Here is a 16,294-nt window from a genome sequence, read left to right as displayed (position 1 = left end):
CACCTGGCGCGGAATCGCTGCACCGCTTGGGAGCCATCCTCCTCCACTAGCTGCCGCACACCGACTGACGTCGGAGCAGCGCTCTACGCCGCCGACGCCGCCGCGCCGACAGCTCCACCTGTCGACGATGATGCCGTCACCTTTTGGAAGCTGCGTTCGTCGATGAGTCCCCCTAGGCGGTGGATGTAACGCCGGACGGACGGACGGGAGAATGAGCCATTAAAGGCTTTCGCCTTAAGAATTGTTTTCCAGATCTTCCTCCAACACCGTACATTCTTTTGCTTTCACGTAGAAACTAACGATGCCTCATGTCGTCATTTAGAAGACATTTAGTGCAGCCAAGCAGCAGGTGTGTCTGACACTCTTGCTTGGACGCCCGTTAACACTCGTCCGCAACATCGGCTTGTGTAGGGGACGCACCTCTGTACCAGATGACCTTGTCGTACGGGTATCCTCCGAAGGGGCACTGCAGCCTGAGCCGGTGTCCCTCGAGCGCCGTGGCGTTGTACGCGGGCCTCGTGAACAGCGGGCCACGCACGTCAAGCCTGAAGGCGTGCGCCGTCCGACCAGCCGCGTTGGAGGCTACGCACTCGTACTGGCCCGCGTCTGCCGTCTCCACGGAGGTCCAGTTGAGGAAGCTCACCGCGTCCCCCGTCGCGGTGTCGCTGGTCGACCAGAGGCGCAGCCGCGGCCCGCCCCCGGACACGGGCCACGCGCCGTCCAGCGTCCAAGCGATAGAGGGCGCCGGGTCGCCCGATGCCCGGCAGCCCAGGCTGACGGGTGACCGGGGACTCAGGCTTCCAGAGGCGCCGTACGTGCGCTCCATGCGCGGGGCACGCTCTGCAAATGCACACATCCATGTCATTATTCAGTTCAGGCAGAAGGGAGCACTGACTACGGCCAATCTTGTTAACTCTGTTTAGCTAGTCACCTTGGGCTTGACTGAGTATCCGTCGCGTATTCGCATTGCGTAAAAAAACATGCAGTGCTGCTGCACAGAGCAGTTTCAACACCCGGACGGTTTGTTAGCCTTGTAGCAGGCTTTGCTAGGCTCTGTACCATTGCGAGGTAGGAGACGGAGGTTTCAAGATAAAAATAGTGCTCTCGGCCACAACACTACGGGTGTTCTATCGCAATTTAAGTTTGGCTAGTCCTACAGCCACTAAATGAATGTACAGTCTTTGCCTAAAATATACAACCCAAGGGGTTTACTTTCAAGCCGTATTACGGGGCTTTTGGGTGCACAGATTTGGCTGTCGAAAAGTCGTCGACACATTTTCTTGCCCATCTCATGCATAGAAGTGTCCTCACCTCCGACGACGAGTTCTGCCGTCGCCTGCGCCGTCCTGCGGCCGTCCCTGGCGGCTGCGAAGCACTGCAGCATGCCACCCTGGTGGCGTCCCACGGCGGCGGCGCGCACGAAGCCCCGCTCGAGGCGCGCGAATCCCGCGGGCAGCGGGGCGCCGTTGAGGCGCCACTCGAGCGACGCCTCGGTGGTGCTGGCGTTGCACTGGAAGGACACTGAGTCTCCGGCCTCGGCACGCACCAGCCGCGGACGGATGCTCACCGACAGCTCACCTGGAAGGGCGGTGAGGGCGCGGTATAGTAGCGTATAGCGTATAGGAGTAGCGTATAGGAGACGGTTACTGCCACACCTTACCATGCCACTTGCCCATATATGTAGGCGTACCACACACTTCACCGCGCAGATGAACGAGGCGAGGGTCGTAGTCAAGCTGTTCGTGAGTATGTGTGTGTGTTCTTGAAACACTTCTCTGCTTCAAGCTCTTTTTGACTTTCAGCACAATAGCGTCAAATGTCCCGTTCATAGGGACACCCGACGTCGGAAGCACTGGAGAATCCTGATTGGCCGACAGGGTAGTGAAGCAGAAAAGTAGCTTTGCTGAAAAGAACAAAGGTCGTCAAGAGAGTCGAATCGCTGTCCTTTGGGTCTGTAGTCGGGCGCGCTATCTCCACACCACTGAGGAACGTTCACTCAGTTGCACATCACGCCGCACTGTAGGCATACTGCATTACATGAACACTTTGATAATTAGTCACTATTTATCTATACCAATTAATGTAGACGACGATGTCTAGTAAAGAAAGTGAGATAGAAACAAGTTTACCGATGTATGCTCAGAAGTGTGCCAGGGGAGCTCCAAGCGACCGTAGGGACCCTTCTACGCTGTCGCGTCGAACTTACATTCTATAAGAACATCGCGTTTCGACAAAAATAGGCTGTTTTCTTGATTGTGCAGTGCTCCCTGTCGTCGGCAACTTGAACTCAGCAATCTGTTTGTCGGATAGGGGCTTACGCCTTCCTAGTGAGCTCGCACGGTGTCGCCTTTCTCAGGGACTAATCTACAGTCTTGCTGTGCTTCGCTTCTTGGATAGGACAGCCTCATTGATAGGCTTTGCGTCAGCTTTGCAGAGCGGACAAAGGGGAGAGGTGTGCAACATGACCTCCGCGCTGGCGCCAGTGAGGTGATAATTGGCCCAGGCGCCAAACGCATTGTGTTGAGCACAAAAGGCTGGCTTACCAAGGAGATGGCGTTTGTGTTGCGCTTGTTTGTTAAGGCTCTGAGAGGACAGCGCTAACGAAATAGGGGTCAGAGAACGCGAGATAGCAACCTCGCCTGAGAATCGACTCCGGCTACTGATAAAGCTTGTCCTCTTGCGCTGTTTGTTAGTTCTTTCCTCTTATCTAGCACTAGTTCGCCCACGTGGGAGGTAGTTAACCTTTCCAGACACCCGTGCGTCAGGTGTGATCGTTAGTCGCTCTGATGTCTAGTTGCGCCAGACCTTGGTAAGTGTTCTTTGTACTCGCTTTTTGCATTAAAATTGAAATTTTGGAAGGTACACTAGTCTTCCAGAATCTTCCCAAGCTTTTCAAGCATCGCTCTACTGTCTACATTTGTATGCTACATTCTCACAAAAGCGCTCCTCTCAAAGCTTCCCATCTGTTACAAACATGTTGGCAGTGAGTGTGCCTTAGGCGACATTCTTGCATGATTTTAGAATATGTCTTTTGTTTTACACTTCGCAGTTCACTTTCAGTCTCTAATATATTTATTTATTTATTGGGTACACACTCATAGCCTCTCCTTGAGGCCGTGGCAGGATTGAGTTCACATAAAATTTAAACAGCACAAAAAAAAAATGCAGCAGCATGGTTAACCGGACACAGTGATAATGTTAGGAATTTTCATAGTGTCGTGTCAAATCTGACACAAATGTATCAATTGACGTCTGGTTTACAATTTCACAAGGCAACAAATACCACTCTCGGATCAAATGCTGGAAAAAAAGAAAATTTGGATGTATCACCATGCCATCTGTATTCGGTAAGATGTTTTACGCAAATCTTGGTCACTGGAATTAAGGCGACGGTAGTATTTCGAGCATTTTTTTTTTACACGAAATCCTAGTTGCTTGTTTTGCAACACATAGCTTCATAGGTCAACGCACTGGATTTCACCTCGAAGCTGACTGCATTCTGCCCGTGGTGCGCTTTGCAGCGAGCGCTGATAGAGAGATTTGGTATAGCCCGATCGGCATTCAGCTGCCGCCATCCTCTTAAACGAGGAGCTATCTGCGCATGCGCAGATGTCCGCTACAGGCGCTCACCTGCCACTGAGCTGGCGTAGCTCAGTCCCCGTGTAAGCGGGCTGCGGTAGCGGAATGACAGTCGCGCTATACCAAATCTCTCTAGTATCTCCGTGTTGGTAGAGAACGCGGGATCACTAAAATGAGTACCCATGACCTAAGCCGCGGTAAGATGCAGGATTTACATATAAGAGAGGAATTCTAACACTCAGGGCGTTATTAAAGGACTAGGGTGGTGGTGGTGGCGATAACAACGTTATTTGATGCACTGGGGTGGGTTTTAGGGGATAGTGGTGGGTTTCACCGCTCTCTTATCTGGGTGGGAATCCTTATTCCGGGACACCACGGGCGGTAGGCGCTTCCCGCGCTCTTTGGACCAGAGCCCTCTGGGACTCCATATCCAAGCAGTCGAACAGGGTCACCTCCCCGCGCTCTCTCGCTGGATGATTTATTCTCTTTAATTCCGGATTCTTCTGGCAGGCTCACACCATAAGTTATGCGTCTGCCCACGTCTCACAAAACTTGCAGTACCCCGAAAAAGTCGGGTCTATGTGTTTTAAAATCGCAAGGCTTAGAAATGACCCCTTTGCAGCCTTCTGAGGTGTTACTCAGCTCTATCCAGGCCCTTGGCGGGCTCTGAGATCGTAGTCTCGGTCAAGAACTGGCAGAGGTGATATGCGGTCGTTGCACTCTAAACACAAAGGAGCAAAAAGGAAAAATCTGCCATCTTGCGCACTCCATTTTATTGAAGGGAATACTCTAGAGGACAGCTTGCTACCCTTTTACTCCCATATAGGCGTATTTGTGTTCAGAGTGTAAGGGCAACAGGATGGCTCGTCGCAGCCCGTAATTCCGCTTTAACGGACACGACAAAGAATGACTGACCACGATGGGTTGCGTTTCTTCGCAGCACTGATGGGCATCAAAGCGCGGCCGCGGAAGCGATTTGCGTGCCACCTGATTTCCTCGTTCCGGGAATCGATAGCGAACATCGTGAGCACCGCCCGAGCAGTCCCACTTTTCTCCGACCACCGAGGGCGCTTCAGGTATTGCGCGCCAGGTGCGCCGCGTCCCTGAACGCACCGCCGAGGGAAGATGGGAGATGCGCCCCGTCGCGTGGGTAGTCGATTCTGTTGTGTTCGCTGATGGTTTTTCGACGTTTCTCTCGTTTAACCCGAATACTTCCACATCACTCATCCCGAACAGTTTCGTAGCAAGCTTTTGTTGCGTTATGCTTAGTGCTGGTACATTAGTCGAAAATACATTTAGTGTCTTCTATTACTAGAAGATTTCTATTTCTACTAGAGACATTTAATCTCTAGTAGAAAAGTCCGCTATCAAGTGTGGTAGGCGGAGACAGCGGAGGGGGCAGAGGCGGCCAGAAAAAAAATCCGACACTGGATGTGTACGTCGAGCCCAATCAGTCCATTACGAAAGTGGACTACTTTAATTGGACAATTCCAAGGGTGGTGGTCTACTGGCGGAAGTACGTTTCACGGCTAACCTCGAGTTAACTTGTCCCCTGTGCAATGAAGCGGACGAAATGCTGCAAGATGTTGAGATGTTGCATTGAGATGCAGTGGGATTTTACTGCGGGTCACTACCGACTCACTCTCGGATGCACTTGGCCTCAGCCCGAACTACAACAGGAGGCGATAGCGACGGAAAAGCGCCGCTGACGACACTGCTGGTACGTTGGCGCAGTGCGGCGGTGTTGGCCATAATGATAGTGTCGAGTGGTAAAGTCGTTTAATGCGAACGTATGTTTGCTTTCTTTATATGATGTTTTCATCATTTTTTGCCTTCGCCGTACGATAGACTTCACGGTCCACCCGTTAAAAAGATTATAACTGCCATCACCATCACCATCAAAAATCTTTTTTTTTTATCTTATAAACATAATGCCGCGAATCTTTGTATTGTTTGCTGATTCTTCAAAGCTGCCGGCACGCCGCTTAATCGCTTTGCTTGTGGTGCAAGACGGGACCAGATTTATCTCGATTGATCGAATCCAGGTGAAGCCGATTTTCCGTAATTCCAGAATGTTCTAGTAACTTTGCACGCTTTATCTTGGAAATTCGCTATCAGCTTTAAATTCAGGATGGCCGAGAGCGGCTGGCATTGTATTAGACGACCACCGAGCACGCCTGTTACTGCGCCGCCGCCGAGTCGTGCAGTTCTTTGCGGGCGCAAGTCAGCCGAAATACATAGTTTCGTTGGGAAGCCATTCTCGCTGTTTTCCTGCTCGCCGGACTGCAGTCAGCACTACGTGACAATATTTTTAAAACTAGTGTCGGGCTTCCCCGAAACACCTGGCATAAGCTCAGCCTACGCGTAGTAGAAGCCGGTGCACACACCTTGGACCGCTAGCGTGAGCGTGGCCCTGGCCTCCCCGAGGCTGTTGGATGCCACGCACACGTACTGCCCTTCGTCCTCGGGCTGGACGCCTCCGCTCCAGTGCAGGACTCCGTCCAGTGCCGTAGGTGCCGCTGCTGGCGGGAGGGGCAGGAGGCGCTGTCCTTGCCTCCGGTACCATCTGCGTCCACCAGGGTGCCGACGGGGAAACGTTGTGAAGCAAGGAAGCTAAGCACCGCATCACGCGTGGTTACCAATGCACAATGGGAAGTTATCCGCTCACGGAAGGTTCTTTGGCTGTCTCGTAAGCACATAACCACAGCGGGAGGGGATCTGTACTCATAAAACAAGAGACATGTAGAGAAAAGAAAGAGATAGCAACAAAGTGACAGGGAAACACAAGACAAAAATATCTGCCGCACAGCAACCTCCCACAATGTCCGTTAAACTTCGTAAGTTAGCAAGTGCGCAACTTGCTTTGAATTTCCACCATCCAAGCGGGAACGATTGAAACGTGCAAACAAGTAAGAGGCAAATGGAATCAAGTCTTTTCGGGTATGGAGATCGCGCACTTAAAGAATGTCGGCAGGGTCTCTGCGATGCTCACTTGAACTTGGGTGGAGGCCAGCCTTGGGCCAGGCAGACGAGGTCAGTCGGGCGACCCTGGTCGGCAGTCACTTGACCCGTGTGGAAAGCGATCGATGGCGTCTGGCTTCCCGTCGGCTCTGCGCACACAGCGCGGAACACGGTTTGATGTTAACGCTAACCGAAATAAATGCAAGAAGGTTTAGTTGGACTATATTTATTAAAAGCCTTAGTTGCATTTGATTGCCCTGGTGATTTCCGCATATATTAATACGCACTTAAAGTTGTCGGCGGCATTGACCCTGCCGCGACAAGCTTGCGACTACAAGGCCATTAACATCGTACTCACGTTTTTGAAACAGAAAATGTATTAAACGGCAAAACAAGAAGTAAACTGCCTGATAAAAAATGGACTTCAGTCTACGCGCATGCTTTCTGCATTATGCTTTCTGCATTATTATGCACGAAGTGCATAAAGCACTTCGTGCATTATGTGCATGAAGTGCTACAAAAGGCTAAATGCCAGGCGTCGCTATATAGCCAAGGAATACAAAAAGAAAGTTCTTTAGAGGTAAGCAAATTGTTATTGCAGCTTTGGGTGGGATGAACAGGGCTACGATTTCGCTTGTAATAAATGTTTGCACAAACACTGCCTGAATATCATATTATGTGCACATTCGATAGGCCAAAGCAGGCAACCCCCTTCTCTCTATAAAAAAAAAAGCAAAAACACCAGCCGACCATCAAAGATGCTGCGAATATAAGCTCGATCTGAGCCTTAACACCAACTCACAATAAAGTTACTGACCATCGGGGCCCGTAGAGCGACCTGCTGCCCTGAAATTGATAGCATCCATGGTGGTAATTTGGTAAATTTTTTATGCGTATCATTACTTTCGGTGAGTGATGGTCGGAAAGCAACTGATCAAGACGTAAGAAATCAGAGAAGTAATTATCTTCAGTTGCTTTGCGCCCACAGTAAGAAAGTGCTTATAAATTCGGGGGTATGGGAAATAGGTTGGCCGCAGAATATATGCTAGATGGAAAAACTGGGGAGACATGTCATAAGTATTACTCCTGAAGAGGACGCCCCTCCGTCCACGTGAACAAATTGACCAGATGGTGTGGCATTGACGATTATTCATGCTGGAGCAGCCCTGAAGAAACAGAGTGTCAGGATAACGGAACTTACCAGGATGAGAATACTTAGAGTGATGTGTGAAGTCACCGGGATGGACAAAGTACGGAATGATCATATAAGGGACACCGTTAAGGTGGAAAGCATAGGAGCGAAACTACAGGAGTCAAAGCTCAGTTGGGTTTGTCCGGTGTGTTGAAGAGTATCTCGGAAGAAGTGTGTTAGAGATCGATACCGAAGGAAAGACGACACGGAGTCGACCAAAGAGGATGTGGAAAGAGATCTTCGCGTGAAGAAGCTGTCAATAGAGAGAGCCCAGGGCAGGAATATATGGAGGACACTCGCCGGAAACTGCTGCCCCACTAGAAAAGGGGGATAAGCTGAAGAAAAAAGAATGGTCATACAAACAACGCAGTATTTGTCGTGCAGAGAATGCGCATTAATGACCCTGAATCTCAGAAATTGTGGTTAATGCACGTGCAAGTGTGATAAGAGGAAGTAAGCGTGAGTGGAATGGGTAATATTTTCGAGAACATTAATTAGAGAAAGTTTTTGTAAAGATTTCGTGTTCTGTCAGTGAGACGTTGAAGGCTGAACAGTTCCTGGAGAGACATGGGAGAGGCTTTTGCCCTGCAGTGGTTGTAACCTGGTTAATAATGATGATGATGATGATGATGACGAATTCTGTGGCATGGTAGAGGCGGATGGAGGAAGGCGGGCCCTTAGGGCGAATTCGTAGGCTGTTTTTGACACCTTGCCGCTATTTTCAGCTGCCACTATTTTGAATGAAAACTTGCTGCTTTCTTTTTTTTACAGCCCTGACTTCCTCACTCGACGATGTCAACCTCACTTTGCCAGTATTTAGATGTATTGATGGCACAATCAATTACGGGCTCCAAGCGATGTACAACACTACAAATATGTTTAGTAGTAACAAATATTGTCAAAAAAGCAGGTTAATTAACCTGTCTTTCTTGCCCGTTCCGAGATGCTAAAAAAAATATTAGAAGCGCAAAGATCGCACCAAGGCGCGAAAAGTCAGATCCAGCCCTGCGATAAAATTGTGCGTCGCTAATTAAAAGCAGGACTGATGATCCGCTTTCAGTTTTGACACAGCAAGGACAACAAATAGGAAAGAAGAAAAGCGTTGTAAAGATTTTCGTTAATCTAGTAGTAAGGCTGCGAACTAGATACCTTTGTTATTAAGGAAGAAATCAAATAGCAATTCGTGGCGCAACATGAGCGCAAAAATGTATTTTAAGCAAATTTCTTTGAGGGCCTGCTTTCATGAATGTTCTGCACCAATTATATGCGGGTATCGTGCATGCATTTATTCATGCGTAGTGAAAGGAAACTGACAAACTCAGGTAAATAAAAAACGAGATGCTGTGCCTGCGAACATAATCAGTGATTAAGAAAGCGCGAACAGCATACGGTAAAGGGAATGTCGAACGGCAAAAACCACCCTGCCCTTGTCAGTGCATATGCGTTTCGCTTTAAAGGGGCAAACAAAATCGAGCTGTCTGAGTTAACTGGAACGCATAAATTACTCTTCGTGGAAGATGTTTTACACTGGAACAAGGTGAAAACTGGTTGGAACAATTAATTATCTGAGCATAAGCTTTTTGTAATTTGGTTCGGCGATACCATTGACATGATCGTGCACCTAGCAAAAATGGTCCTGAACTTTAAGTAGCAGAGCGTTAAGTATGCTGAAGCTGAAACTTTTGCTGATTAAAATTTTGGGACACATCAGCTGACTTCCCTGCGCACTGATTTTGTGGTTTTTGATACATGGTCTGTTCTGAAAGTAGTAGGACTCATTTTTTTAAACAAAATTTATCCAAGAGAATAGTACAAACGATTACAATTTTTCAAGGCAGCACCCTTCCGCACCTACACGCTGCTGCCAATGAATTTCACAGTTTTCGTACGCCTCCAGGAACGCCTGGACCGGAATGCTGTTTAACTCCCTCGTCACGGCCTGTTGAACCACCTCTACCGATCCGTCGATTATATTCTCGGGAATAGAAAAAAGTCTGGCGGGGCCAAGTCGAGACTGTAGGGGGGCTGAGGCAGCGTTGCCGCCTTGTGCGGGGCAAAAAATTGGGGTCCTCATTCACATGATGAAGAAGATCCTACCGGTTGGCCTTTTCCTCCTCTGACAACACTCCCGGCACTAACTTCGCGCACGCTTTCCTCATGGATAAGTTTTCTGGCACGATCTCAAAAGCTTGGGTTTGAGGAATGCTCAAGTCATCAGCAATCATTTTATTTATTTATTTTATTTATTTACATATACTGCAGCCCCGATGGGGCTATTGCAGGAGTGGGAGGAAGAAAAAAAAAGGCTGAGAGCGACAACATATTCAGAACTGAACACCATTAAAATACAGAACAGAAATGCAACAGGCTAATCACAGATTTGCAACAACATTGAAAAATAGGTTTGGTTCCAGGGAGCGTATATCACCGGGTAAAGAATTCCATCGTTCGACAACACGAGGAAAAAAACTAAATTTGAACATGAATGGGTGGCGCGCGTGAATGGGTGTTACATTCAATGGGTGGTAGCTCCTTGTAGATGAAGATGCTGAAAAATGCAAATACTCAGACAGTGAAGCAAAGCGGGATGAATTAACAATACCATGAAAATATTTTAAACACTCATTGTCGCGGCGGGTACAAAGGAGGGAAAGGCCTATGGCTGGTAGAGTGGATGAAGGTGAAAAATTTCTGTCATACCGTCGGCAAATAAACCGTACTGCTTTCCTTTGGACGGATTCCAGCTTACTGATATCGGACTGTTTATGAGGATTCCAGATTATTGAGCCATACTCCAAAAGTGGACGAATTAAAGCTTTGTATGTTACCAGTTTAGTTTCTTGCGGGGCAACACTAAGTGTACGTTTTAGATAACCGAGCCTCCTCATTGCATTATTGGATATTGTGTTAATATGCTTTGACCAGGACAAGTTAGAAGAAAAAAGAACACCTAAAGGCCGCCGCGGTGGCTCAGCGGTTATGGTGCTCGGCTGCTGACCCGAAAGACGCGGGTTCGATCCCGGCCGCGGCGGCTGGAATTTCTTTGGAGGAGAAATTCTAGAGGCCCGTGTACTGTGCGATGTCAGTGCACGTTAAAGAACCCCAGGTGGTCGAAATTTCCGGAGCCCTTCACTACGGCGTCTCTCATAGCCTCAGTCGCTTTGGGACGTTAAACCCCATAAACCAAACCAAACCAAAAGAACACCTAAATATTTGTACTCGGACACTTGATTCAGAAAGTTATCTTTGAATGAGTAGGTGTAAGAAGATGGTATTGTGCGATTACAGAATGACATGTATGCAGATTTACGAAAGTTTATTTGCATTTGCCATGTTTCACACCATGATACTCATTCTACGGTCACTGTTAAGTAAATGTTTCACTCGCTACACATTTTCGTTGGTCTTGCTGGTCGATGGGCGTCTGGAGCGGTCGTCTTCCTCCACTCTTTCCTTACCTTCTCGGAACAGCTTGTGCCACTCAAAAAACACCTGATCTATCCATGGAAGCGTCACCGTAGGCCTCCTTAATCATGTTGTGTGTCTCTTTGCCCGTTTTACCAAGATTTACTCAAAATTTGATCGCGTATCGCTGATCCAGTAAACGCTCGATGATTCTGCGTGACGAGACGTTTCGACGGGGGTTCACAGTACAAGCGACCTCCTCTCTTCAACGGCCGAGAGCCGACTGCCGATTTTCCCCAGCATTCCCAATATCCCCCTTCAACGATCCTGCACGCGCAGACCACCTCTCGTTCGCCAGTTCGCCCAGGAAAAAAACAGTCCTACTACTTTCAGAACAGACCCTGTATGTGCGCATGTGACCTAAGAATTGAATTCAGTTGCCAGTGCTACCACTCTGTGAGAGGGCTAAGTTATCAGCATTCATTAATCATTTTTCACGTATTTGATATTGGAGGACATGGAAATATGGAGCTGAACAGGCTAGTTAACTAGTGCAGTTCATGGACAAATCGTCCGTTAAGATCGTTAGTCAAGTAGTCAAGTACTCTTGCTAAATTAATTGACTAACCAGCGGAACAGACCTGTTCGAGAAAACCTATTTCAATCAATCAATCAATCAATCAATCAATCAATCAATCAATCAATCAATCAATCAATCAATCAATCAATCAATCAATCAATCAATCAATCAATCAATCAATCAATCAATCAATCAATCAATCAATCAATCAATCAATCAATCAATCAATCAATCAATCAATCAATCAATCAATCAATCAAACAATCAAGCAATCAATTCCGGCTCACCCGTGGCGTGGTAGTGGGCGTAGTTTGCGCTCGTCCGGTTGCGGCGGGTGAGCACGTCCTCCGTGTGGCAGCGGAACCGCGCAGCCTGCGTCAGCGCCCGCACGTACAGGTCGCCCGATGACGTCATCACGTACCGCTCTGCGAAGAGGCCGAATGCAACAGCCTGAATGAACGAAACATATAGCAGTTTCTTCAAATCCTAAAAGGCGTCATAAAATTCTGAGAACTCTGAACAAAACGATTGAAATTTGGAGGGGGTCGCAGTATATGAGGGGAATAATTACAATAAGGCATACAAGCCTGCCAGCGGTGTGCAAGTGGTCTATTGCTTCCACCTAAGCTCCTGTTTTCCCTAAGACTGAGCATGAAGCTCTATTCATATGCACGTGTAAAGTTCTTGAGGAGAATGGACTTGTGGATATATGCTCCTTACTGGGAGTTCCTTAAGATTTTTGGCTCCTGCGGCGTCGTTCTTTGATTTTTAATGGGTCATACCTTATATGCCGACTACGTAATGCGTAGGAATAAAAAGCTTGCTTTAGGAACAAGCCTCTGCGTAATCCTGGCACACACTTTCAGAATCGGCTGGCTTTTTTTTCGATTTCGGTGGGAATAACGGAACAGAAATCTGGCATCAATCCCGTGCCCTTGGGATCAGTAGCCGAACCGAACGACCATTGAGCCACCGCGACGGTTCTGGGAGGGGGTCACAGGGCGAAAGAATGTGGAGCAGAGCAAATAGAATGCGAATAAAATATTCACATAGGCGTGTTTACAAAGTCTAGACTATATCATACTATCCCACCGTATCCAGCCTGAAGTCTACATAAACGAGGCTCTGTATCACTTGCAAGCAAACGTAACAGGGCCATAAAGGCTTAACTTATTTATTCCAGTACATTTATACTTCGCTTTTTACACCCTTTTTATTCTTTCGAGATATGTCGCTCCCACGAAATCACCGGGAACTGACATTGAATAGATAGGGACATTGAATAGGGTGGGGCAACCGAAAAGGAAATAAAAATAATAGGCCCCTGCCTGCACCACTTACGTACAACAGGCTTAATCCAATCGTAAAATAAAAGAATAGGCCCGTAGGCAAGTTGTAATTTTACCAACCTACCGGGAACTGACAGTCGGCGCAATATATAATAAGAATAAAGTATAATCGAAAGTAAAAAAAAAACATTATGTCACACCGGCCTACAATGCGATTGTGCAATATTAGGGAATAAAAATGACGTTTCGCAGGCGCGCATGCGGCACAAACGTTTAGTTTTTCTGCCGATAGGTGATGCTGTATGGCCCAAAGGCTAGCTTTTCCTGCTCTCTCTTTTGCCAAGCAGTGGCAACACCTCCTGGCGTCGATACCGTTTTAGTGAGCGTTTCAAATGGCAACTAGTTTCTCCTTTCCACTTTTTATTCATTTCCTTTGCAGGTCTGGGTGGGGTCGTGTATTTGTTATACTAGGGTGGACATTGAATTCATCCCATTGATTTTTCAAGATAGTCTCATAACCTGTGACATTTTGCAGAATGGCACTATTGCAAATTGACTATATAAGCAGTTACCAGCGCATGACCACTCTTAAGGCGCAGCGGCCATAATAGCTGGAACGCGACACGAAATCCGCCGGGACGACTCTAATGAGAAAGCCACGAGTAGTGCACAGCTCGACTAACCTTCCCGCTTTCTATTTTCCCTCTGCGTTTAACCTTTTCTTCTCTCTCTCTGGACAACTTCGTCTTATGAGTGTCCTCACCTAAGATACCGTGTTGGTCTTGAGGCGGCGTGGAGCCATGATATGAGTGGGAAGGGGTGCATCTACGTTATCAGAATTTGGTGCACTTGCTAGCTGGCGCCGCTAAGCCTAACGGACTATGGCGCTTCAATGGTAGAAGTTACGTTTCATGGTAGGACTAATCGTACAGAAAACGGACCTGAATTTCCCACAGGATTTAGATTTTAGGTGATCACCCACATACGACTAAGTTAGCCTTTTCTCGATGTCTCGTTTAATGTTTGTTTCAGAACCGTTAAAAATTTACGCAACGGGATCTACCGGCAGTTTTCACGAAACTGAAGCCACGCCTCAGCGGCTCCGAGAACTAGTCCAAGAAGGATCGCGTTGCGCGGAACCACGTCGATTGCCCATTGCGAGAGTGACTCGCCTGTATATCCAGAGGATGTCAGAGATGTATTGCAAGAATATGCATTAAGAGTGCTATTACAAGGATGTTTTCACGCTAATGAAACAGATGAGTCGGGAGTGCCTCTCAGTGAGTTCTCTAGCGCTAGCAATGGATAGAGAGCTTGGGAACACGAGGTTTCCACGTTGTAGCGGAACACTTGCAGGATCACTGTAGTAAAGTTCTCACCAGACACAGATACTAAATTTCTAAAAAGACGAATATATTGAACAAAAGGGGCCTACTTCAATACGAGGCGCTATTTTTTAGCAAACGTCGCTGACCACACATGAGCAACAGGCACATTTTAAGCGCGAACAGGTGTGTGGACCAATCCCTTTTGAATGGTAAGCCCTCTTGCGGCATGCGTGTATGATAGTATGGTGCTTTGTTACGAACGGAGAGGGCGGGAAGTCCTATAACGGTTTCAATCGATTTCCGTTTCATTTTGAGTATTTTTGTGGTTCATAATCTCTCCACATGCCCTCGCTGTGACTGGTATCACTCGGTCAGGCAGCTGGGTGGCAAGAATCGAATAGAATGAGACGGAAAGAATTATAGTGGCGTTATATTTATTGAATGATTTCTATGCACTTCTTACGAACATATTAAGGGCACAAGAGCAGTTAATCACTCTGAGAAAACAGCGCGCGGGTAGAAGCGACCTCATTGCTCTCGGTTTTACTCCTATGCACGATTAAAATGATTATTCATATTTCAAGTACCACGTGGTTAAAAAAAAACCTATGCGCACGAAAATATGAAAAACGGCACAGCTTTATTAGTTAAACCTTAAGCGCTAACTGCAAAGAAACGTGCTTATAGTATTGTAGCGCTAACAGAAATGAACTGCATTTATAATTTTGCCATTCTCCCGTTGTACAAGAGCGAGAACGAGAGAGAGATTCCTTTTGTATTCTCTCCAAAGCGCGGTTCGCCCGCCTATCTCTCCGCTTTCACGTGGGTCGTTTTCAAACGTCATACAGTGATTTTTCTTGTCTTTCGCTTATTCGAGATATGAAAAAAAAAAAAAAAAATGGAGGGAACAGCTAAGTTCTGCCTCAGGGTACAACACGAGAGCGTAATGAATGCCATCCTCTACTTTCCATTCATAGATCCCTGAGAGTCCTCATACCCCTCCTGGCGCAGTGGTGCAGCGGTTAAGCGATGCACCACTGCCATACGGCAGGTGCTCCCAGCGGTGAGCCTTGTGCGGCCCAGGTTGCTCTTCCCGAGCGACCAATCATTAATTTAATTGACACCTGCCACGGTGGGCAGTTCCTCACTATCTGGAGGGCAGGTGGGGACGATGCCGCAAGGTCACGTGACGCAAGTGGCCCACCTGCCCCCTAGATTGCTCTCCGGGGTTCACCTGCTAAAGCCATGCCCCTGATTTTTCGCTCACAACGTGGACGCCGGCAACGTCGACACAGAATATTCTGGGGAACGGGGCCTTTAACGCTATCGCATAAGAGAGTGCTTCCAGCGACAAACAAATGGGAGTTCAGCAGTCCTCCGTAATGCCGATATATTGGATATTTTAAGGCGTCCTCTCTAGGTTGTGAAAATCGGCAATGGAAACGATGAAAATTTACATCCCTTTGGATGACAAAAACCATGTGACAAAAACATGGTTTTTGGAGAATTTAAAGCCCCAGTCCCTTTCTTCCAGTGGTTCCAAATGGAACCGGCGCCAGCTTTTTTATTGTTCAATGCCCTATTTTTCAAAACAAAGAAGAAAATTGTTCGCAACTGACACTTTTACAAAACCGGCTACCTCATCTCAAGCTGCAGGCCTGTTAGTCCAATTGTCCACACGAATATATATTTCGCGCCGTAGCCGAGTTGTCTAACACTACACGACACAGATGAAGAGGTTCTGAGATCGAACCTTCGGTACCGCCCTGTATTATTTTTGCACAACAAAAGTGCAGCTTATTGTTATGCGCCATGTGGGGCCGAAACAAGTGAACTAGACTCTGTCCTGAATTCTTGCTAACGATTCACGTCTCGAGCGCCGAACCATTTGTCAAAATCCTTTGTAACCATCATAATTATTTCGACTGGCGGCCGTCGAACCAACACTCGGGAATACTCA

At 47.6% G+C, this 16,294-nt stretch overlaps 1 protein-coding gene across 2 annotated transcripts in view; it reads right to left on the bottom strand.

Moving 5' to 3' along the window:
* LOC149372036 (cell adhesion molecule Dscam1-like) overlaps nucleotides 1-16,294 on the bottom strand; it is a 197,521-nt gene that overhangs the window by 46,628 nt on the left and 134,599 nt on the right. For both annotated transcript variants that reach the window (XM_089566395.1, XM_089566396.1), the window contains exons 5-9: nucleotides 12,005-12,142; nucleotides 6,572-6,689; nucleotides 5,967-6,145; nucleotides 1,312-1,578; nucleotides 421-840 (exon numbers count right to left, since the gene is read on the bottom strand). In XM_089566395.1, the coding sequence (XP_089422521.1) occupies nucleotides 421-840; nucleotides 1,312-1,578; nucleotides 5,967-6,145; nucleotides 6,572-6,689; nucleotides 12,005-12,142 (1,122 nt within the window). The remainder of the gene's footprint in view (nucleotides 1-420; nucleotides 841-1,311; nucleotides 1,579-5,966; nucleotides 6,146-6,571; nucleotides 6,690-12,004; nucleotides 12,143-16,294) is intronic.

This window comes from Amblyomma mixtum, chromosome 1 (genome assembly GCF_055824585.1).
Source record: "Amblyomma mixtum isolate Tamu chromosome 1, ASM5582458v1, whole genome shotgun sequence".
NCBI lineage: Eukaryota > Metazoa > Arthropoda > Arachnida > Ixodida > Ixodidae > Amblyomma > Amblyomma mixtum.
This window is presented reverse-complemented; position numbering and strand designations above follow the sequence as displayed.